This window comes from Rhinatrema bivittatum, chromosome 1 (genome assembly GCF_901001135.1).
Source record: "Rhinatrema bivittatum chromosome 1, aRhiBiv1.1, whole genome shotgun sequence".
Lineage (NCBI taxonomy): Eukaryota > Metazoa > Chordata > Amphibia > Gymnophiona > Rhinatrematidae > Rhinatrema > Rhinatrema bivittatum.
The window spans coordinates 419,846,257-419,871,742 of NC_042615.1; the positions used below are offsets into that span (position 1 = coordinate 419,846,257).

The following is a 25,486-nucleotide window of genomic DNA, read 5'->3' on the forward strand; positions in this document are numbered from 1 at the left end:
TCTGCTGCCATGGGGATGTGACGTCACCTATAGAGGAACTCCAAGTTTCTCATTTCATCTGAATTAGCGTTGTAGTGGGAAATTTTAGACGGGGCCATTGCTTCGAAGTTCCATTGTTTGGTGTGTTCCTGTGTTTATGTTTGTTCTATGTTTATGATGTATTCTCGCTGACCATGCCTTAGTTTTTCCAGAGCTTATAATCAATAAAATCTATAAGAGAAGATATTCAGTCTGTGGCCGGGGAATTGCGCGCAATCACGAGATTTATGCATTGTGTCTCAAATTTTTCAAATTTTTACTGTTGCAGCAATCCCCAGCCTTTTATAGGCGAGTCACAATAGTCTCGTAGAAAGAGACTACCCCCCGTTCAACTGTGCTGCATGAAGCACTGGGATCATACAAAGGTGCTATGAGCTTTTTTTGTGTATACCAGCACTAGTTCCTAACCATAATTCACATCACCCCAAGATGGACCAAGTAATTTCTTTGTTCAATCCCTGGGGGGCAACTGTACTCCACGTGTGGATGAACCGCTGTTCCATTTGTTCTAATTTCAAATTAAGGTCCCCTCCCCTCGGATGTTGTTTGAGTTGGAAAATGACTGCCACTTTGAATTCCTGTATAGAATGTCCTGTTTCCCGCCAGTGGTCTACTAGCGGTGCCCCTTCAGTCTGATGTCGTAGCCTACTCAAATGCTCCTGGACCCTAGTCTTAATTTTTCTTGTGGTTTTTCCAATGTATATTAAGTTACATGGACACCATAGCGCGTAAATAACGTTCATAGAATCGCATGTAAAATGTTCCTTAAACCGGTACACCCTCCGTCCTGGGATATTTAATGTACTGCCTTGATGCATATGACAGCATACGTTGCATTTTTTACATGTGCCATGTCCTGCTAGATCCGATGTACTGTCTTCTTCCTGTGTCCGTAGATTGGAATGGACCACTATATCTCTGAGGTTCTTGGCACGTGTCAAGGCAAACATAGGCTTCTCCTGAAAGATGGGATGCATTTGTAAAAGATGCCAGTGTTTTAAGATGCTTTTCTTGAGATGATTGGTTTGTGGCGTGTGTGGTAAAACACAGACCAGTCTAGTGTTTGACTGTGGCTGTTTTGTGTTTAACAGTAGATCTCTGTTAGCCCATCTAGCTCATTTGTATGCTTTATTGATGATAGGCAGAGGGTATCCCCTTTGAAGAAATCTTTCCTTCATATGCATAGCTTGTTGTTGGTATTCTTGTACTGTTGAGCACAACCTCCTGAGTCGTAGGAATTGACCCACTGGAAGGTTATTTTTTAATTGATCAGGGTGATATGAGGTGTAATGGAGCAGCATATTCCTATCCGTTGGTTTGCGGAAGATGGAGAAAAAGAATTTCTCTTCTATAAGCTGAATTTGTATGTCCAAATAGGATACCGTCTGTGTATGAAAATTGTATGTGAATTTCAAATGAGGGTTGCGAGTGTTCAGCCATAGGAAGAACTCTTGTAATTGATGTTCTTCCCCTTGCCAGATCATAAAGATATCATCAATGTATCTCTTCCATAATTTTATGTTGTCACTGTATTGGTTGTGATTAATCCATTGCTTTTCAAATGATGCTACGTATAAATTAGCCAAATCCGGGGCCATGGTGGCTCCCATGGCCGTACCTTTGGTCTGTAAAAAATATTGTCCATGGAACATGAAATAATTCTGCTGTAGCGCAACCCTTGCCATATCCATGACAAAGGCATTGGGTATCCGATGTCTGGTTTGTTCTGCTGCCAATACTTCAGCAATGGTTGTCAGAGCCTCTTCTTGTGGGATGCTGGTATACAGCGCAGTGATGTCAATAGTCACTAGATATGAAGGTGCCAGCACTTGTGGATGATCTTTTAGGATGGTAATCAAGTGGGCCGAATCCTGTCTAATTTTGGGACTCATAGCTTAGGGCACAAGAACACTGCAATCCCTAATATATGAAGGGATATTTGGAACAAATTTCCGCAATGCTCGATCCACGAAGCGGGAAAGGGGTTCTAACAAGGATCCCTTTGACGATACTATTGGGCGACTTGGTGGCTGAGTTAGTGACTTGTGAATCTTAGGCACCGTATAAAACACTGGACATACGGGGTGTGATACCGTAAGGAAACGTGCCTCCTTTTGCGTGATCCACCCAACCTGTTGTGCCTGTTCAATCAACTGGTCTACTTGTTGTTTGATGCGCCCTGTGGGATCTGCATCTATCTGTGTGTAAAACGTGCTGTCATTAAGTTGTCTGTGAGCTTCCTGAATGTACTGTGTGGTGTCTTGGACTACTATGGAGCCACCTTTGTCAGCCGGTTTTATGACTATGTGTGGGTTATCTCGTAAGCTCTCCAATGCCTCCCTTTCCTTGAATGAAAGGTTTGATAACCGGGGATGTTTCATTATCTTAGAGAAACTCTCTTGGCGAACTCGTTCAATAAACGTGTGTATGACCGGGTCTATGGGCCCAGGTGGTACCCATGTGGATGGTGTTGTCAATCTGTCAGAAGGATCCCCCAATGGGGGGGTATTTCCAAAAAAGAGTCTGAGCCGCAGTTGCCGTGAAAATCTATAGAGAAATTTTTCCCCTTCAAAAATAGAATATTCATTGAGTGGTGCAAACGAAAGACCTTTATCCAAAAGGGATAGCTGGGCTTCTGTAAGAGGGACCGAAGATATATTGATGACACCCCCTCCTAGGGCTTTTGCTACTTGTTCTTTGTTTGACGGGTCCGTCCGTATGGACGGCGCGTGTTGCTTGTGCCTCCCCTGGTCCGGGTGTCGTCCTTGGATTGATTGCCTTGTCCTAAAAAACGCTGTCCTTCATCTTGTGTGGTTGCTGTACTGCCACCTGTTGCTTGCAGTCGTTTATTCTCTTCTCCAGAGATGATTCTGCAAAAGTAACTTTTGGTTTTCTATTTCTTTGGCGTTGAAAGGACATCCAGTTGTATACGTTGCCCTTCTTGTAATCCACTTCAGAAAGAATGTCAGAGTGTTCTGCAGACACTAATGATATTGTGACATTGTGACAGTGTGACAGCAGCCCTGCAGGCATATTTTAAGTCCTGCTAATTGAATTGCCCCTGAGGCAGCTCTATGAGCGAAACTCGGCCAGAGTCGGGCATTGAAATAAAGGGCTTCTTCTGATCGTCCGATTCTCATTGTCTTTACTGTATCACATGTAACTTAATATACATTGGAAAAACCACAAGAAAAATTAAGACTAGGGTCCAGGAGCATTTGAGTAGGCTACGACATCAGACTGAAGGGGCACCGCTAGTAGACCACTGGCGGGAAACAGGACATTCTATACAGGAATTCAAAGTGGCAGTCATTTTCCAACTCAAACAACATCCGAGGGGAGGGGACCTTAATTTGAAATCAGAACAAATGGAACAGCGGTTCATCCACACGTGGAGTACAGTTGCCCCCCAGGGATTGAACAAAGAAATTAATTGGTCCATCTTGGGGTGATGTGAATTATGGTTAGGAACTAGTGCTGGTATACACAAAAAAAGCTCATAGCACCTTTGTATGATCCCAGTGCTTCATGCAGCACAGTTGAACGGGGGGTAGTCTCTTTCTACGAGACTATTGTGACTCGCCTATAAAAGGCTGGGGATTGCTGCAACAGTAAAAATTTGAAAAATTTGAGACACAATGCATAAATCTCGTGATTGCGCGCAATTCCCCGGCCACAGACTGAATATCTTCTCTTATAGATTTTATTGATTATAAGCTCTGGAAAAACTAAGGCATGGTCAGCGAGAATACATCATAAACATAGAACAAACATAAACACAGGAACACACCAAACAATGGAACTTCGAAGCAATGGCCCCGTCTAAAATTTCCCACTACAACGCTAATTCAGATGAAATGAGAAACTTGGAGTTCCTCTATAGGTGACGTCACATCCCCATGGCAGCAGAGCACCCTAAGGTGCTATCACTGGGATCGTAGGGAGACAGTGTGATTGGCCCACAAATTTGACGTCAAAGGCTTATTAGACAGCTGAGTAGAGAGAGACGCCGGATGAGTAAGTGAAGGCGCCGCTCACAAGAATGAGATTTTGAAGCGAAACCGTGAGTATTGGATATAGCTCGCAATTGAGGCACTGACATATTTAAATTATCACGGACACGTTCTTTTATTTTAGATATAATAAGCGTGATATCTTTAGGTCCATAGGTAGTCTTGGTTCCATTCCAGTTCCCGCAGCCCCTGAAGCAGGCAACCGCCGAAACATGGACCGTGTCGGGCTGGCAGACCGGACATGAACCCAACCGAATCTTGCGGTAAAAATTCAGCAGCAAACATATATAAGCTTCTAAGTAACTGAAGGTACAGGGTCGGTCTGCTACACGGGTTAACTGATGAGAGAATTGGGCAGTGGACATTTTTAGTAAGAAATAAAAAATGAAAAAAACTGTTGTGAATAAACAATAAAGAATAAAACACGGGAGCCGACCAGAGGGGAGCAGTCAGAACACAAGACTGCTTCAGGGTCGGCACCCGCACATATGTCCTCATAACGAGCAGTTCCCTTGTTATGTGGCAGGTTGCAGAGGTCATAGGGAAGGAGCAAAGGTTAGTGACAGAACCAAAGGCAAAGGGAGGTATTTATCTCTTCTACGAAGACATCACTGCTAGTGACCCCTGGTCCGGCGTGCGTAGGCCATGGCACTGTAGTAGACCACCGAGTTTTGGGAAGGTTTAGGCTACCCAAACCTTACACCCATTATCTTTATAGCTTGACATTGCATTGTGTTTGCTCCCTAAGATAAACAAAACAGGATGCAACCCATGACTAGAAGATTTCTGTAAACCACCCTTCTGGGAAGGAAACTCCTTCCACTTATTGATGTCCTTAGCCAAGAATTAAATGCAGTGGTTCCCTGATGTTGCCCAAAAGGGGTTACTGCCAGAGGCACCCTCTCTTAACAGGTTTGTAGAAAAAGGGGCCCGAAACCCAAACGATGGTAGGGAGGGAGAGCAGGAATATAAAGGAAAAGGTAACTTTGTGTAAATGATAGAAATTAAATTAGTTTATGATACCAGATATTCTGTCAAATATTAATTATTTTTATTCTACAACTTGAACAATTTCTAATGCTTCTCTGTTTTGTTTTGTTTTTTATCTTCGAACTGTTTCCTTATAAACTATAGCTGTGACATTATCACATAAGTACAACTTTTTTATCTATCTTTTTCATTAAACATTAAATGCACTCTTAAATACTACCAATGCTGTAAATTGAGACTTTGTGTATACTTTATATGTTTCAGGTAACCAAGAGTTTCTTTCCTCGGAATGTTACTCAGGTAAGTATACTTTACTATACTTTCTTTCTTTATTTTCCTCTCTTCTTTCTGTCCTACCTAGAAACAATAAAAACTGAATGCTGCAAAAACTGAACTAATCTATCAACTGTCCCCGATTCCGCTCAACGTCCTCCAAACACATTCACATTTGACGGACAATCCATAGCCATAAAAAACCACGCAAGAAACCTTAGCATAACAGTTGACTCCAAACTATCCTTATCTAAACATATATCAGAAATTGTTAAAAAATCGTTCTTCAAAATACACATGCTCAAAAAACTTAAGCCACTGTTACTATCATCTGACTTTCGAACTGTTACACAAGCCTTAATATTATCGAACCTAGACTACTGTAATGCATTATACATCGGACTGCCCTCATCTTCACTATATACTCTCCAACTTATTCAAAATGCTACTGCTAGACTAATTTTCAATTTACCGAGGAAAGAACACATTTCTCCCATATTACAACATTTGCACTGGCTTCCCATAACTCATCGTATAAAATACAAAATCTTGACCACTATTCACAATCTGCTTTACAATCCCAATTCTGTATGGATCTGCACCATGCTACATATATATAAACCCACAAGACAGTTACGGTCAACAGACAAATGTTTACTAGAGATTCCATCAATCAGGACAACCAGCTTGGCTTTGACAAGGAAAAGAGCCTTTTCGGTTATCGGCCTGACCCTGTGGAACTCCATTCCCGATTCGATCCGGATGACACCCAACCGCAATGAATTTAAAAAGATGCTTAAAACTTTTCTATTCAACGATGCCTATAAATATAATATCTGAGCCTAACTCAACGTCACTCTGATATTTGCTAAGATCAACAAGTCTGTTTACTTGCTTTACTATATATGTAAGTTTCTTACTATTTTTATTATGTACGTAAGTTTGTAAACTGCCTAGACGGACATGTAAATGCCCAAGTGCGCGGTATATAAAAAACTTTTAAATAAAATAAAAATAAATAAAATATGTATTATTCTGTCTCTTTGTATCTAATTGTCTCTGGTTTTATTTCTTTAGGGGTAGATTTTCAAAAACCGCGAATAGGCGTACTTTTGTTGGCGCTCCAGGCGCCAACAAAAGTACGCTGGATTTCAGTAGATACGCGCGTAGCCGCACGTATCCGCTGAAATCTGGGATCGGCGCGCACAAGGCTATCGATTTTGTATAGCCGGCGCGCGCTGAGCCGCGCAGCCTACCCCCATTCCCTCCGAGGCAGCTCCGAAATCGGAGCAAACTTTCTTTTGCCCTCCCCTCCCCTTCCCCTCCCTTCCCCTACCTAACCCACCCGCCCGGCCCTGTCTAAACCCCCCCCTTACCTTTGTTGGGGGATTTACGCCTCCCGGAGTAAGAAGTAAATCCCCGCGCGCCAGCGGGCCACTAGCGCGCCGGGACGCGATCTGGGGGTGGGTCCGGAGGGCGCGGCCACGCCCCCGGGCCGCCCCGGGCCATAGCCACGCCCCCGGGCCCGCCCCCGGAACGTTCCCGACACGCCCCGAAAACGCCGAGCGGTTCGGGCCCGCCCCCGACACGCCCCCTCCGAAAACCCCGGGACTTACACGAGTCCCGGGGCTCTGCGCGCGCCGGTAGGCCTATGTAAAATAGGCTCACCGGCGCGCAGGGCCCTGCTCGCTTAAATCCGCCCGGATTTGGGCGGATTTAGGTGAGTAGGGCTCTGAAAATCCGCCCCTTTATGTTCTGATGTGTTGTTCTCCTTTCTGTGTGATGATGAGCTGGTGTGTGCACTCACTTATCTTGTTGAAGTTTTTTGATGATTCTTGTCTGCTGTGAAACTCTGGATCCAATGTCATCTTCTTACCTTCTACTTTACTCTCAAATAAAATACCAAAGAAAGACTAACTCTCCATGACCGATCAGTCTTCCGCAAGCTAAAGTCTGTGTATTCCCTAAAGTGTATGTCCCCGTTGTCTTATTGTATACTGAAACTTACTAAATGAGAAAACAAAGAATAATTATAATTTCCCTAACTAATGACAAGTGCAGGTCCCTATTAGTTGCATTTAATCACAATCGCAGGTCCCCGAATTCTGCTGCAACTGATGAGTGTTTCTTTGTGCCAATGTCACTTTCATCTAATTTTTTTTTCTTTTACTTGCACCCTGATGAATTCACTCTTGTAGTGAAGAGCTGTGATTTTCCAGAAAAACGTTACTATTGTTACTTGGTATAACTTATAAGTAACCTTTCTTTCTTAACAGTTTCCCTTACCATTGCAGGACACTTTTCATCAGGGCTACTCTGGGATATTTCTTCTTCACACTTTGATAGTGATAACTTGACACACTCTTGGTGCAGTCTCTGCTTTCGTGCATGCAGCAGCTTGACTGAGCTGACGCTCAAATCCGCGAGTCAGTAGCTTGTTAACTATCTCCTGTTTTCACCTTACCTTGACTGGTACTTATTAAATACTACATTTCATTCACTGATACAATCCCCACTGCCCTTGTCAGTCTTACTGTGGTTTCTGCAGCTTTATGGGCCTTGGTGAGGAGCCACAGCAACGTGCTCCTGCTCACAGCAGATCTCACCAGGCTTCTCTTTCTAAATTCTAAACTGTCTCTGTAAAAAAAAAAAAAGTTTCAGTATCCCTCCCTGACTCTGTAACTGGGCTGACAGAACCCAAGCCATCTTGGTTCCCTAGGTAACTGCTTTCCTTCTATGAATTCTGTGCTGTTTGGAATGTTGAGCAGCGCTACTAATCCCTCACTGCCCCCCCCCCCCCCCCCCAACCAGTCTCCAGTTCTCCTACGGATCCCAGACAGGTCCCAGGTAATTTTCACTTTTATTTATAAATTTTAGGCACCCCTTTACACTTCAGAAAGAGAAGCTTTAACATTCAGTCAAATTCATTGTCCATGATGCCTTTCCAGTTTATTTCTTCTCTCTGGTAAATCAGTCAATTTAAATTGGAGGCATGCTCTCACGCCTTCTCCTTGCCAGACTGATGTCATCTTCACTGTAAGCAGCATGAAAAGTTGCAAACCAGAGACATGGAAGAAGACTTCTGATAGACTCTAGCATGGGCTATGGTGAGATCGAGACATCACCAAGGGAGTCTTGCATCTCTAAACGCTGGATGGCCTATTTTTCTCACATTATTCTTGTTTTGTTTTTGTTACTTTAAAAACACTTTATCAAATCTTAGAGCAGGACAAAATAATTGAAAGTCTTTGTGAAATGAAAAATTAGATATGAATACCTACAACACACCACCTTGAACAGTATATCTGATGAGGGAGGGAGGAATATCAATTTGTGTAAATAAAATAAATGAACGCCGATGGAGATCATGAGGGGAAAATGTAAAATGGTTCATGTTATTTAAGTAAGGACTCTGAAGTAACATTATCATTCATCTGGGAAACAATGTGACCTTGCTAGAAACATCATCCAAGCGATAAAGAAAGATTTCCAGATTCTGGGGAAGCAGATTAGTCACATGGCAAAGACTATTGCCTTTTCAGAAGTGTACCTGTTCATGGAAAGGGGAAGGAGAGGGTAAGCCATATAGATAATGTCAATGCATGGCTCAAAACCTGTTGTAAGGAAGAGTTGTGGATAAATTAGGGGCTGGGGCCATGTATGGAACAGTAAAAGGCTCTATATCAGGATGCTGGGTTTGATGGACCCTTGGTCTGACCCAGAATGGCATGTTCTTATCTACCTTATAAATGGGCCCTGACCGACGGCCCGCAAATGCGCAGTAGAGCACAGCTCTACTGCGCATGTGCGGGCAAGGACGTCGGTCTTAGCCAGCGTAAAAAAAAAAAAAAAACATGGCGGCGTCGGGTGGCAGCGGCGGCGATGGCAGCGTCGGGTGGCAGCGGCGGCGATAGCGGCGGCGATGGTGGCGTCGGGTGGCAGCGGCGATGGTGGCGTCGGGTGACAGCGGCGGCGATGGCGGCGTCGGGTGGCAGTGGCGGCGGCGTCGAGCGGCGGCAGCAGCGAACGACGTCGAGGAGCAGCGGCGGCCAGTAGCGAGGGAGGAGAGAGAGAGAGAGAGAGGGAGGGACTGAGTGAGGGGGAGGGAGGGATTGAGTGAGGGGGAGGGACTGAATGGGAGGGAGGGACTGAGGGAGGGGGAGGGACTGAGTGAGAGGGAGGGACTGAGTGGGAGGGAGGGACTGAGTGAGAGGGAGGGAGGGAGGGAGAGGGACTGAGTGGGAGGGAGGGACTGAGTGAGTGGGAGGGACTGAGAGGGGGGAGGGAGGAGTGAGGGGAGAGGGAGAATGAGGGAGAGGTGAGAGACAGGGATGTGAGTAAGTGGAAGGGTAAGAAGTTGTGGAGCAGAGAAAAAGGGAGTGGAGGAGGGCTGAGGGAGAGGGGATGGGATTGAGACAGGGTGGGGAGTGACTGAGGGAAGGGGAGGGAGGTGAGAGTGAGAGTGAGTGGAAGGAGGCAGTGGGAGACAGAGAGTGAGTAAGACTGAGGGGTGGGAAGGGGGTGAGTGACTGAGGGGAAGGGGGAATGAGGGAGAAAAAGTGTAGGAGGGTGCTGTTTTCGAAAATGGACCGAAAACAAAAATGTTATGTAGCCCGTTGTGACGGGCTTAACGGCTTGTGTTCTTATATCTTACTGTAGCAAGAAAAAAGGATCCTAAGTGATAAATTCAAATCCTATGCCATAAGGCATTTAAACTAGAGGACGAGGTGAGCAGAAGGAAATTAGAATGTCACCCCCAACATCTCCAAGAAGTGGGTGAAAAAATTAACAAAAATCAGCTAAATAAGGCAGAACAGATGTCCAGGAAGAGCAATAACCTGAAGGAGAGAAGCTGGAAAGCGCTGAGCAATAAAATCCCAGACCTGCAAGATCTAATGGTGGAAGCAGACTTGGACATAGTTGCTGTTTCAGACTCATGGTTCATGGAGTCAACAACTGGGATATGGCCATTCTGGGCTATGTTATTAAGGAAGGACATAGAGGACAGGAAAGATGGAGGAGTCAAAAACATTATCCAAGCAATTGAAAAGCAAGGGACGTGGGGTAGGGAAGAAGCATTATGGGCTTCCCTAAAAAAAAGATGATGATGCTTCCATTTACATCGATGTGGTCTATAGGCCTCTGATTTAGATAGAAGAGCTGGCCAGAGATTTGATCAAAGACATCCAAAAGATGAGGAAGAGGGAAGAAGTGTTGCTTGTTGGATATTTTAATCTGTTGTATATAGACTGGAATATTCCTTCTGCAGAATCTACAAGAAGTAGAGAGATAGTGGATGCCTTCCAAGGGGCTCTATTCAAAGAAATGAGAGAGGGTGTGATACTTGACCTAGGGCTCACAAATGGGGATATCTCTAATGTCCATACAGGTGCCCACCTGAGCACAAGTCATCATCAGATGGTATGGTTTGATATTGCAAACAAGATACAGAGAAGTCACACAAAGACCCCGAGCTATTATAAAGGCAACAAATTTATATGTTAGAAAAGTAAACAAAAGTACAAGGAAAAAGAAACCAATTTGTTGCGACTGCTCTGCCTTACTTCTTTTTCTCCCCTTTCACTCTCTTATGGCAAGATGGCTGCCTCCGGTGCCGAGTGCCGAGGGCCTCGGTGTTTCCAAACCAGCATGGACATTCCCATCCGCCATGCTCACTCCCATGGCCTCGCTATTCTGACTGCTCTAAGCTGCATGCTTAGACGCCACTTTCACGCTAAGGGCATCGCTCCAGTAAGAAGCTCTAGACACCCGCTCCTCGGGGGTCTCTCGCTTCCAACTTCCCTTCGGGGTTCCTCACTAAGACAACCGAACCTCGGGAGTTTCTCTATTCTACTTGCAGGATATTGGACCTTTGGGTACTCGTTCCTCGAGATCCTATCTACCTTCATATCCTGTACCACGGACCTTCAGTCCCACCATTCTACCACCAGGAAGACATCTTCATTCTGTGAGTACCTCTACGATCTGGCGCTCCAACTCCACCCACCAGCCATGGCGTTACCCACACTGCGGGCTCCCGCCTATCGTGACCATCTGGGTGAGACTATACTTCTGAGCCTGTTGAACGTACTGGCACTTTGTGGATCAGTGCCTAACCGTCCTGCCTTCACCACCTAACTACAAGCAGTACAATAAATACTCTATTCATACTGTGTCTGCTATCTGTGTCAGCCTATCGCAGTGGTTCCCCAAGGGGCTCCTCCCCATGGGCGGAGTCATCTCCATTGTGACCAAGGGTCCACAATGCCACAAACACAACACAATTTGGTTCTCAAAGGAGGTGGCTGCAAAATAAAGACAAAAAGATCACTGAGGGAGACGAAGAAAGAAATCAGAAAAGCAAAAGGTCAAGTGGAAGATAGGATTGCCAAAGAAATAAAGAGAGATGACAAAACATTTTTCCGATATATAAGAGAAAGAAGGAAAGACTGAAGTGGTATAGTGAAATTGAAAGATAACATGGAGCAATGGCGGAAATATAAAACAAATACTTCAGTTTGATGTTCACTAAAGAAGACTTTGGAGAAGGCCCATTTCTGGTAGACAAGATCCTAGATGGGAATTGGGTAGAAGAAACTCCGTTTACAGAACAGAATGTATGGAAAGAGCTAGGCGAACTGAAAGTGGACAACGCCATGGGGCTGGATGAGGTACATCCCAGGATACTGAGGGAGCTCAGAGATGTGCTGGCAGGTCACTGAAGGATCTTTTCAATAGATTCTTGGAAACAGAAGAGTTGCCGTGGGACTGGAGAAGAGCAGTGGTGGTCCCGCTTCACAAGAGTGGTAGCAGAGAGGAGGCTGGAAACTACAGGCCAGTTAGCCTCACATCGGTGGTGGGAAACTTAATGGAGACACTGCTGAAGGAAAGAATAGTGAACTATCTACAATCTGGTGGGTTGTTGGACCCAATGCAGCATGGATTCATCAGAGGAAGGTCCTGTCAGACAAAATCTCATTGATTTTTTTGAATGAGTGACTAGACAGTTGTGTGATCTACTTGGATTTCAGCAAAGCCTTTGATATGGTCCTGCATAGGAGGCTTGTGAATAAAATGAGAAGCTTAGGAATGAGCTTCAAGACGGTGCATGGATTACAAACTGGTTGACCAATAGGTGAAAGCATGTAATTGTAAATGCAACCTACTCTGAAGAGAGAGTCGTGTTAAGCGGAGTGCCGCAGGGATGGGTGTTGGGACTGGTTCTTTTCAATATCGTTGTCAGTGACATTGCAGAAGGGATAGAAGGTAAAGTATGTCTATTTGTGGATGATACTAAGATCTGCAATAGTGTGCACATGCCTGAAGGAGTAGAGAGAATGAAAAGTGATTTAAGGAAGCCTGAAGAGTGGTTGAAGATTTGGCAGCTGAGATTCAATGCCAAGAAGTGCAGGGTCATGCATCTGGGATGTAGTAATCCAAAAGAGTTGTGTGATGGAGGGTGAAAGACTGGTGTGCACAAAGCAAGAGAGGGACCTTGGGGTAATAGAGTCTGGGAATCTGACGATGGTGAAGCAATGTGACAAGATGATAGCTAAAGCCAGAAGAATGCTAGGCTGCATAGAGAGATGAATAACCAGTAAGAAAAGGAGATGATGATGTCCTTGTACAAGTCTTTGGTGGGGCCTCATCTGGAGTATTGTGTCAGTTCTGAAGTCCATGTCTCCAAAACAATAGTGAAAGGATGGAGGTGGTTCAGAGAAGAGCGATGAAAATGGTATGGGGTCTGTATCGGAAGATCTATGAGGAGAGGCTGAAGGCTTTGAATATGTATACCCTGGAAGAGAGGAGATGCAGGGGAGATATGATACAGATCTTCAGATACCTAAAAGGTTTCAATGATGTATGGACTTCAAACCTTTTCTGTTGGAAAGAAAACAACAGAACCAGGGGTCACGAAATGAAACTCCAGGGTGGGTGACTCAGAACCAACAAAAGGGTGATAGAGGCCTGGAATAGGGTTGACAATTGGCTCCAGATTTTCAGGACAGGTTGATCCAGTCCTAGTTTTACCCTACTGCATGCTGGGACTTACACTGATTTCCCTATTGCATTCCCTAAGAAAAGCAAGACTATAAGAACCTGCTTGCAGGGAAGTAAAACCAGGACTGGATCAACCTGTCCTGAAAATATGGAGTCAGTTGGCAACCCTAGCTTGGAATGCCCTTCTGGAGGAAGTGATAAAGAAGAAAACAGACAAAGAATTCAAAGGAGCATGGGCTAAACACTGTGGATCTATACAGGCTAGAGGACGGAAATTAAATAAGCGAGCAGGAGGTAACTTGATGGTACGGCGGTTACTACCCTTAGTAGAAGGTATGGAGATTACTACCCTTAACTAATATGCTTTGAGGCTTTTAATATAACTGTGACATTGCTCCCCACTTAGATGGTGGGAGAAAAGAGGAATTGGATTCAGATGACAACCGAGAGCCCCAATTTCCATGGTCTGGGATACTGATATGCAGACATCAGGTGCTACAACCCAAGAAAGATCTAGGTGTCATAGTGGATAACACATTGAAATCGTCGGTTCAGTGTGCTGCGGCAGTCAAAAAAGCAAACAGAATGTTGGGAATTATTAGAAAGGGAATGGTGAAGAAAACGGAAAATGTCATAATGCCTCTGTATCGCTCCATGGTGAGACCGCACCTTGAATACTGTGTACAGTTCTGGTCGCCGCATCTCAAAAAAGATATAATTGCGATGGAGAAGGTACAGAGAAGGGCTACCAAAATGATAAGGGGAATGGAACAACGCCCCTATGAGGAAAGACTAAAGAGGTTAGGACTTTTCAGCTTGGAGAAGAGACGACTGAGGGGGGATATGATAGAGGTGTTTAAAATCATGAGAGGTCTAGAACGGGTAGATGTGAATCGGTTATTTACTCTTTCGGATAGTAGAAAGACTAGGGGGCACTCCATGAAGTTAGCATGTAGCACATTTAAGACTAATTGGAGAAAGTTCTTTTTTACTCAACGCACAATTAAACTCTGGAATTTGTTGCCAGAGGATGTGGTTAGTGCAGTTAGTATAGCTGTGTTTAAAAAAGGATTGGATAAGTTCTTGGAGGAGAAGTCCATTACCTGCTATTAAGTTCACTTAGAGAATAGCCACTGCCATTAGCAATGGTTACATGGAATAGACTTAGTTTTTGGGTACTTGCCAGGTTCTTATGGCCTGGATTGGCCACTGTTGGAAACAGGATGCTGGGCTTGATGGACCCTTGGTCTGACCCAGTATGGCATTTTCTTATGTTCTTATGTTCTTAAGACAGGACTGCTTCTACAGCCAAGTCCTAAAGAAAATGAGGAAAGCGTGCATGGAGGTAACTTTCTGGTGCAGTGGTTACTACCCTTAACCAATAAGCCTTGAAATTGTTGATGAAAATCCAACATTGCTCTCTGCTTCAGTGGCAGGGGAAAAGGGGAATTGGATTCAGACAGCAACCAACAAGGGCCCCGACTTTTACGGTCTGGGGAACTGATAAGCATGGGGGTAACCTGCACAGAGCAGTGGTTACTGCCCTTACCAGAAGGAATGGGATTACTACCCTTCACCAATAAGCCTTGATGGTTTTGATGCAACTGCAACATCGCTCTCTGCTTTGAAGGAGGAGAGTGGGTGGTCCAGGGAAAGAGGAATTTGGATTCAGAGACAATCAACACAAGCCATTACTTTTTTACAGTCCGGGGTACTGATGTGCAAACGTTAAGGAAAAAACACAGGGCTGCTTCTATGGCCAAGTCCATAAGCAAAGCGCGTCAAGCAGCACTGATTGATACATGGGTTTAGCCTACACGGCAAGGTGGATACTACCATGGGAAGCTTGCTGGGCAGACTGGATGGACTATTAGTACTTTTTTGCCAACATTTCTGTTTTTGTTTCTATTCACAACACAATTTCTCCCCCCCCCCACCCCCATTCTTGCCTGTCCCCACCATTCTCTCTCAAGCACGCACCCCCTTTTTCTCTCACATTCTAATCTCTTCTTCCTCTTCTCCCCATCTTTCCCCTTTTTTCCTTCCCCTACTTATTCCCTCTGCACTTGTTAAATTATCCTTCTCCTGCATGGGCATATTCTGACTTGCATTTGGGATCAGAGGATTTAACCCCTCTGTTTACACCACACCCTAGTCCTCATTTCCCCTTCACCCATCCTTCTCTGTTCCTCTCCGTTTCTCTTCCCATCCCTCAACTCCCAGTAGGTTCCTCTTAACCCTTCTTTAGCCAGATCGCTTCATCTGCAGGCTTAGTTCACTCTTCCTTACATTGCTCCCCGCCCCTCACCCTTCCTTAGCACGTTAGGCTTCCCTTTAACGACAGGCTAAGTTTACCTCTCAATTTGTGGTTGGATCACTTTCTTGCTCTGCCCTCCCTGAACCCAGGTACAGCTCTTTTATTATAGAACTGCTCCTGCCTCCCCATCCCTTGCAGTACTCCTCCTGGCACCCACCGATTCCAGGCCAGAGCCAGCCCCCTGCCTGCTAGGTCCACATCAGCCACTCCAGCACCTGCATGCCCTGAGCCCTAGCAAATCAGCAGTCAGCATCTCCCCAGTTCTAGGGCCATAGTTGCATGTGGTGCTTCCCATTCTCTGCTTGGTAACCCCAGAGATAACTGCTTTACCCTATGGGATATTACAGAGGATTTGTTTTGTTTTTGTCAAGCCTTGACTGTAGCTCTTCTCAATATTGGAGCTGCCAAAGAGGAGCAATTTTAAGAGAGACTTTTCAGTCTGTGGCACTGCATGCCACCACAACCTCCTTCCCCTTCCTTCCAGTAAAATACAGTATTTACCCCAGTGACTGCAGGGCTGGAAGAAATGGGCAAATACCACCTATCCCACTCCCTGGACCCATCCAAGCCAGCACAGAAATCTTCAGCAAATTTAAAAAAATCCTCCAACCTTTGTGTCTGTAGCTTTAATTCATCCTCTGTCTGCTTGCTCTTGGCTTTCTTTCTTTAGTTTCCTCTCTGCCTCATTTCTTTTCTGGTCTTCCTCTCATTTCTTTATCATTACTGTCATTTTTTTTCCATGTGTATATCTCTATCTGCCAACTGTCTCTACACAGCTCATTATCTTTCTCTCACCTCCTCCTCGTTTCATCCCCTCCAGCCACTTCCATCCCTCTCCTCACCTCTTCAAGCCTCTTCCCTCCCCCAAGATTCCCTCTCTTCTCATAACCTTTCTCTTGGTTTACCTCCCCTGTCAGACCCTCTCCTCTCTGTCCCACACAGCTCCTTTCCCAGCCTTCTTCACTTCTCTCACCCTATTGCTTCCTTCGCCTAAACTCTCATCCCAACCAAGCCAGGATTTTGGCATAGGCAATGTAAGCAACTGCATTCAGCGTCAAATTCTTACAGGCAGCAGAGTGTCACTGCCACTGCCATGCCTAAATCAGAGCCTGCAGCCATGGTGCTGCATCTCTCCTCTAGCGGTGACAAAAGATGATGAAAAAGCAGTACAGGGCCTTCAAGATCCCTAGTGAACTGACGGATCCTGCGGTGCCCTGCCCTCTCTCCTGCCCAGGCTTTCTCTTATCATGGAATCCCATGCATGGGCAGAGCACTGAAGGGTCCATCAATGAACGAGGGATGCTAAAGGCCCCGCACTGCTTTTTCTTCATCTTTACATGCCAACTTGGAGATGAAGGGGAAGGGGAAAGAGGATTTTTGCAGGAGCAAACGTCCTCACCTCCCCACAGAGCAGGGAGAAGGGGGAAGATAATGCTCCTCCCCCCACTCCTAAGGGCGCATGCCACCTTAATACGGCCCTGATCCCAACTCTTCTAATCAGAAGCAATATCCTCTCTCCCAGCTTGTATCCCCTTCTACCAGCCCATATCCCCTCTTGCAACCCCTCTTTCAGTCCTCTCAGCCCCTCTCCCAGTCCCTCTTATCTCCACAGGCTATTTACTCTTCTTCCTCTTCCATAGTTCCACTATCAGCAAATCTTCCCCTCACAGTTAGTCTCCAAGCCAGCTTTCTCTCCCCATCTCCTAACGGTTCTGTCAGCCCCTCTATCCCTACTGCAATCATAACTCCTCTTTCCTTTTCCCAGACCTTCCATCTGCAGCCATCTCCACCGCACTTCAGGAAGCCTGTCTGTCCTACATTGCTGCTTCTCTCTAGTCCCCTGCAGCCCCATTGGTCAGAGATTCCACAGCCAGCTAATATCTGGTGCTGTGCAATTTGTAATAAATTCTGCAGAAGGGTAATCTGGAATTTGGACTACTGGGGAGGAGGAAATCTCCAGGAAAGGATAACAGTGCTATGCAATAGTAGCTCCTAGTGTTGTGACATGATAATTCCACAAGATAGGATAGTACCAATGCATAGGCATCAGGTCTTTGGGTGCTTGAACACCCCCAATATTGTCCCTGTGACCAGGGTGCTGAGAGTCCGTATTGCAGAGGAAGTGGAAAGGAAGTGCTTCTGTCTCCCTGCTTCTGCTCCCGCCTCCCTCTGCAGCCTATTGGCTGGCTGTGGAATGCCTGCCAAATGGGCTGCAGGGGAGGGCAGGCAGGAAGTGCTTATATCACCTCTGCTAGTGCTTCTCCCCCTACAGGCTATGATTTTGTTATTGTTTCCTTCTGCTCCTTTTTAGCTCAATTGAAACTGGCCCTTACTGGGCAACAGCGCCAGGAGTCTTCATTCACAACTACTGGGGGTATTTCCCTATCTCTCTCATTTTTTTGTTTTGTTTTTTATTAAATAACCTCCTCTAGTCCATCCATTGCAATACTGGCCCTGGACTAGGAGCTAGACTTCAAATTCCTTCCGGAACACCTTATGTGTTCACCCTGTTTCCAGCCTTAAAGGTTCATCACTGTGCAAGAGCTGAGACTTCCTTCCCTCCAAGAGACTCTGAATGCTACCTCTGCAACATCCCCAATTCTGGCCAGCCCAGGGAATGAAAACCAGGCCTGGGAATTTAATCCAGAGAATTCCACAAGGCAGTGCACAGTACTACAGCTGAGCTTCTAAGCTGACAGATATGATGTTTAAATAAAGCAAAAATGTTGCTGATGCACGAAAAAAATATTTGGGCATGGCACATTTGCCTGTTGACTTTATATACTGACATGCTATACAGGTACACAGGGAAAAGGAATGAGAGTGGCATCAGACCAGAAAGAAGCAGCAACTTAGGAGTTTAAACAAATATCCTAAGTGGAAAAATGTATTTTGCACAATAGAAAGAGATTCAACAGCAAGAAAGCAATCAATTTTCTTAGATCATCATAAACAGTGCATTTTCTAGATGCTTCCTTTCCTCAATATTTTGGTCTCAAATGATCATGCTTTTTGTTGGTCGAATAAAAGATATCAAAACCTTCAAAATTTGACCTATAGAGGGTAATTTTCAATAGTGTGTATAAATCAGTATGCTGACTTATGCATACAAAGTTACACTTGTGTTTAATCAACAGTGTAGAGGAAGTCATATAGTTTTTAAAATACTAACATTAATCTCCACATCTATTTAGGCATGCAAATGCAGACACAGCTTTGAAAGTTGGGCTCTCAGCATTTAAGTAGCAAGTATGCGCATCAGTAGTGTTTTTCAAAAACCGGAAGTACACGCATAATAGCAATGTCATGTGTTAAAGCAGGGGGAAAAGGGAGAGTTTAGGGGAGTCCTGTGGAAGGATTCAGAATTTGTGCACAAGTTAGTATTTTGTAAGCGGTAATTCCACATATATCATTGAACTTATGCACATGCTTTTACACCTATTAATGCAGTCAAGGAATGAAATCACACTATTTCTCTACTCATTTTGTAAACATACATGCATATATATTTTACGTGGAAAATATTTGTGATACTAAGAAAATAAACACTGAAAATTAAAGGCGGAGGTAGGTATTTTATAAACTACGCACTAGTATTTGAAATCACCAGTTTGCAGATACCTCCACCAGTTCTCCCAGTCCTTCTTCAGTTCATCTCGACCCTGTAGCACTTCACCCTGAACCCCCTACCAGTTCACCCATACCTCTCACCCAAAAACTGCAGCTAAGTCCGATTTTACTTGCAGAAGTCAATTAGCAGGCGTAGAAATGTATGAATAACTTCTGTAGTGTACACACGTATATCTCTTAGAAAATAGCAGCTACTATGCATAATACTGTGCCCAGACCTCTTTTTCTTCCCCAGTGAAATGTACACACCAAACCTAAAATATGCATGCACACTTGATGCTATAAAACAGTATATATGCACATACATGCTACGTATGCATGTATATGCAATTCTTTACACATGGAACTCCTTTGAAAATTACCATAACTTCAAATTTTACATGCTGAAAAATTGAAAATTAACCCTGTAACGCAAAAATTATTCTGGGACCTAATAGAATATTTACAGAATAACAGTGGTCCCAGACAGCTGTATTTTTTAATTCATTAAAATAGCTAGCGAAATAGCAGACCAGTGCATCTACACAGTCTAAGAGCTCCTGCGTTGTGTTGGCCACCAGATTTGTCCTATTTACCTCACTCATTTCACTGCAAATTCTCAGATTTTGAACTGCCTGAAGAGATCCGGTTTTCTAGTGGAGAACTAATGGTAGGATATTCAGCAAATATCTACTTAGTATGTACCCCTCTCTGTCAGGATGGCTTAGCACTGCTTATTTATAACAGAGCAAATTAAGAGTGAAAAATACTTGTTTACATTTAATATATGCTTAAAGAAAATCTATAGGAGTTGAACTTTTAATTAAAAATGTCCTTAAAGAGTTCTCTGTACTTTAAATGAGGGGAATGAAGTATTACATAATAGATGCTTTGCTTAGATGTATCTATTTTCCTGTGCATTTATAACTAGAGTAGAAAAACAAAGCATGCCCACCTTATACACAACTGGAGTGAACCATGCTGGCATGAAGACCAGGTTGCATAGGCGTGCAGTTGGGCACTGCTGATCAATGCACACGAGCAGTGCTACATCTCCAAGCTTCCCTTGGCCCACTATCTCTACAGGAACCTTCAGAATTAACTCATTTTGCTCTTCATACACTCCTGGATGCAGCATGATCCGGTCATAAATACTAGCTGAAGCCAAGGCACTCCTGAGGGTATCGTATTCACACCCAGGTCCGACGCTGAGAACTCTCCTATCCTTTTTCCTCCGGAACAAGTAGAAGCAATTGGACGATTCCAGCTCTTGGGTATTCTTGGTCCATGTTCTGGATGCCACATAGTGCTGTTTAAAAGCCTCCCGCCAGGACTTGGGTTCTACATTGGGCTGATTCGGCCAGTTTGGGTGGCGGCATTCAATACATCCCAGGCACAGTTGTCGCCATCTGGTGTTGTCCAAGCTGAGGATGAGCTCGTACCAAGATCTGCAAACCAAACTGCAGCGACCAAGGTCAGGGAGAGGCAGGTAAGCCAAGATCAGGCGCCACAGTTCCACCGGGAGACCATTGATCTCCATAGTCATCTAGAGATTGCAGAACACAAATACAAGGTGTCAAACACAATGACAGCAGTCTTTACATGCAAGTTTACACTCTGCTTCTTCCCCTCTACAGTCTTCCTGGAATGACCAAACATACCATTTACACGAGAAATATTTGTAGAATTCTGCTGCTGATGCTTCTCCTTTAATATAAAAAATCTATATTTAACTCAATATGCTGTTTAGAATCAAATTCATTGTATAGAGTCATAGAGCGAGTACAACATGAGACTGGGAAACAGGAGTTACATAAAAAAAGTATTTCTGTACAGAAAGAGTGGTAGATACATGTAACAGTCTCTCAGTGGAAGAGTAGGAAGAAAATGGTATTGAAATTCAAAAAAGCTTTGGACAAGCACAGAGGATCCTTAGTTGTCCAGAAAAGAAAGACTGAAAACTAAAAGCAGATTTGTTGATGGATAAGTTACCATAAGGCCTAGCTTTTTTGCCAAATGTAATTCCTGTTGTGTTGCCATAGTCTTCCAGTTGATCCCTCGGTCTGAATGTTGTCGTATGTAGGAAGACCAGACAGAGCAGAAGGGTCTTGTGGTTTCTCTTCTGGTTCCTTTGTACTGGGCTGTAATGCTGCAGCAGTTAATTATTCACAGCCTACCCTACCCACTATGCCCTGATCGCTCTGGGTCATTCTGATCCCAGAGAAGAACATGAACAATCCCAGGAGACAATTAATTTCATTTTTGGGCAAGTGATGTCAGATGAAAACCTTCCCACCTTTACTGTAAAATGACACGCTGTCATTAAATCAACATTGGATGTCAATGCGTTATGGGAAAGTTGAAGACACCTGGGGAAGGGAATGGGAATGTTGCAACTTCCTAAGTTCTATGCAAAGCAGAGTTTCGCAGATGGACTTGGGGCATTGTTCCTGAATACAATGATAATTGGTGGGCGAGTGGCGCTTTGGGGCAAATTGCTATTGCTGATTACTGGCCTCGCAGTCAAGCAGTCTAAGGTGTTTGCCACAGATTGCACAGCTCCCTCATACTTACAGATCCCAAGTTTCTCTGGACCCCCACAAATAGTTTCACCCATCCTGCTTGCATTTCTGGAATCGGCTTTCACCAAGTGTTTAATTGCCAAGTCTTAGTCTTATTAAAACCATTGTAACGCACCTTTTCTCTGCCATATTCAGAATCACCTGTCAAACTATTTTCTGTTTTAGGAGTAACTATGTAAATTATTAACCCTTCACCTATGACTATAGAGGCTGATATTAAAAAAAAGTTAAGCTTCTAAATTTAGGTACCTAAGGGCCAGATTCATTAAGGTTTTTCTTCCATTTTGTGTCTATGGGAAAAACTCTTAGTGAATCAGGTACTAAGTTAGCTGCCTACAGGGGAGATTTATCAAGTTGCGATATTTTATCACGGAAGGGGTGAAATATTGCAGAAGGGGTGGTCCCGCAATAATTTGCCCCTCCCAGACAAAATATCACAATAATATCGCCGCGTTATATTTTATCATGGAAAAACTCCATGATACACACAACAAAGGCTGCAAAAACGCTCGATGGTGGCCCACTTCATACAGGGCCACCATCATTTTAAAGGGCCATGGCATCTGAAACTCCCCTCCCCTGAAAGTGTCAAAAACACCTGGGGATCTATCTGTGCAGACCTCTGCCAACCTCCCCTGCCACCTACTGAGGCAGTGCTGATGGTCGTTGAACGACAGTATATAAAATAAATAAATAAATAAATAAATAAATAAAGAGAAGATTTTACATCATGTGGCAATGTTCCACCCTCTTCCCTAAACCTTCCCTTTTGTTGAAATAACCCCCCACCCTAACCAGACAGCTCCCCAGTAGCAGCCTCCCCAGTGCCCCCCACAGGACCCTCCTACCATAAAAATTAGGCCCTGGTGATCTAGGGGGTCCCCTTATTTCAAAAACAAACCCTGGTGGTCTAGGTTGGCTCCCAGCCCTCCCCCACGTCTACCACCCAGGCCTCTGAGGTATAGGGGCAGCCCAGAGTGCCCCCTAGCTCTGGGCCGGTTGATGTCATATTCCAAAATGCTGCCAATCCGACTGGCCCATAGATGGGGATGCTCCAGGCCGCCCCGTACCACCAAGGAGTCTTCTTTTAGATAGGAGGATCCAAGGCACACCTCAGACCACTAGGGTCTGTGTTTGAGATAAGGAGGAGGGCCAACCTAGATCACTAGGGCCTAATTTTTTTGGAAGGAGGGGGCTTGAGGGCACTGAGAAAGGACCTGCTATTGGTAGGGGGTCTCTGTTTGGGGCTGGGGGATTTCAATCAAGGGAAGGGTTTGGGGACGGGAGGCATGGAATCACAGTGTGATTTTTTTTTTTAACTTTTTGACATGGCGCTGCCTCAATAGGTGGTGTGGAGGTGGGCAGAGGTCTCGCAAACCTGGGGGGGGGAGGATTTGACACTTTCAGGGAGGTTTAATTTTGGGCTGCTTGGTCCTTTAGGAAACTGCATACCATCGGGATGCGCATTAGCGTCCTAATGTCCCCGCAATGTTTTAACTACACATCCTTGAAGTTTGTTAAAGTAATATGGCTGACGTTTTTCTGAATCAGCCATGTTATTTTATTTGTGTAAGTTTGACTCTGCAAGAGCTGCTTTTCATGGATTTTCAAAATCCATGCATACAAATCTCATGCAAAGCAGCTCATTGTAATAGGGGTCGGTTTCAGGCCAAAATATCATAGCGATGCGACTATATCATGTGATAAACACTGTTTAATACATCTTATAGTCATATCACGGCTTAGGGCCCTAAGTTTTCAACTAAAAAGTCACCTAAATTTAGAAGCCTGAATGTAGGCCCTGCTATTCATTTGCCTATATTTCGATTCCTAAGTTAATGCTGAAAATCAATGCTAAGCTCCTAACATTTTTCCCCGGCCCTAACGCTGCCCCCGTAGGCGCCAGCTTTTTAGGTCCCTAAATTTAGGAGCACTGAGGCTGATTTTCATAGGGCTTAGTAGCTCAACTTCTGCAGTTAGGACTTTAAATTGATCTTTTTAACAATGTACTAAGGCTCTGTTTTACTAAGCTCCTAAATATATGTCCCTAAAAAGTGGGCGGCTATGAGTCGGATTTAGGACAGGGAAAAAAAGGTGAGAGGCTCAGCACTGATTTTCAGCGCTAGGCACCTAACTCAGGTTCCTACATCTAGGCATATGAGCAGCAAAAGCAAGTTTGCTTACCGTAAACGGTGTTTTCCGTAGATAGCAGGGAATTTAGCCATGCATAATGGGTGGCGTCGTCCATGACGTCACGGGGCGGAGCATCTCTCTCAGAGCTCGAAGAGCTTTGAAGTGCGCATGAGCACCACTTCCCGCGCTCCTCGAGCCTGCCTCAGTCTGCTTTCCAAGCTAATGGAGTAGGATGTGTGAAATTGTTGGAGCTGTCCAGGGAGGTGGGAGGGATTGCATGGCTAAATTCCCTGCTATCTACGGAAAACACCGTTTACGGTAAGCAAACTTGCTTTTTTCCGGCGATAAGCAGGGCATTTAGCCATGCATAATGGGAGTCCCAAGCAGAAAGGTTGCAATATTGAAAAATAATAATCAAGGAACACCATAGTAAAGAAAGTGTGTTTACTCGTAACATGAAACAAATGAAACATTTTTTTTTTTTTTTTTTTTTGCAACCAGTAAAGGGTGGACAGCTAATATGAGTCAGAAAACTGTTTTAAAATAGCGGACCCCAATGCCGAGTCCGTCGCTGATTGTTGGTCTAGACAGTAGTGGGACACAAAGGTGTGAGGAGAAGACCAGGTAGCAGCCTTACAGATGTCTTGAATTGAAACCCCACAAATGTGGGCAATGGAAGTAGCCGTAGCCCTGATTTGGTGAGCATGTATAGAGCCTTCTAGTGGCAACTCCTTTGATGTATAGCAAAAGTGGATACACGCTGTGAGCCAATTGGATAAAGTACGTTTGGATACCGGCTGTCCTGGATTATTCGGATTGAAGGAGACGAATAATTGAGAAGAATGTCTGAGCTGTTCAGTTGCCTCCTTGTAATAGGCTAGAGCTCTTTTACAATCGAGGGTATGAAGGAGTTTTTGTCTAGCATCTGTATGAGGCTCAGGACAGAAAACTGGTAAGGTAATAACTTGGTTCAAGTGAAACGCAGATACCACCTTCGGCAAAAAAGAAGGGTGAGTTCGTAGCATCACTTTATGTTGGTGAAATTGTAGGAAAGGAAAATTGACTACTAGTGCTTGGAGTTCACTGACCCTCCTGGCTGAAGTTATAGAGACCAGAAATAACACTTTCCAGGTCAAAAATTTTAAAGTAGACTGCGCCATAGGTTCAAATGGCGGATTCATCAATGCTTCTAGGACCAAGTTGATATCCCAAGGAATTATTGGTTTTTTGAAAGGAGGGTGCAAACGGAGTAATCCCTTCATAAATTTGGTAATCAAGGGATGAGAAGAGATAGAGACATTTTGGTGTAATTGGTGATAAGCCGCAATGGCGCTGAGATGAACCCGAACAGATGTCGTCGCTAAACCCGAGAGCGACAGTTGATGCAAGTACGATAAAATGGATTCTGGTGAAGCTGAGAAAGGGTTTAAATTATGGAGAGTACACCAGGCAGAATAACGTTTCCACTTGAATGCATAGTTGCGTCTGGTGGAAGGTTTACGGGAAGCCACCAGGACATCCAGAATGTT

The 25,486-nt window shown here is 44.5% G+C and overlaps 1 protein-coding gene across 1 annotated transcript in view; it reads right to left on the minus strand.

Moving 5' to 3' along the window:
* FBXO10 (F-box protein 10) overlaps positions 1-25,486 on the minus strand; it is a 286,312-nt gene that overhangs the window by 219,815 nt on the left and 41,011 nt on the right. The window contains exon 3 of the mRNA XM_029603080.1: positions 20,198-20,788. Within this exon, the coding sequence (XP_029458940.1) occupies positions 20,198-20,788 (591 nt within the window). The remainder of the gene's footprint in view (positions 1-20,197; positions 20,789-25,486) is intronic.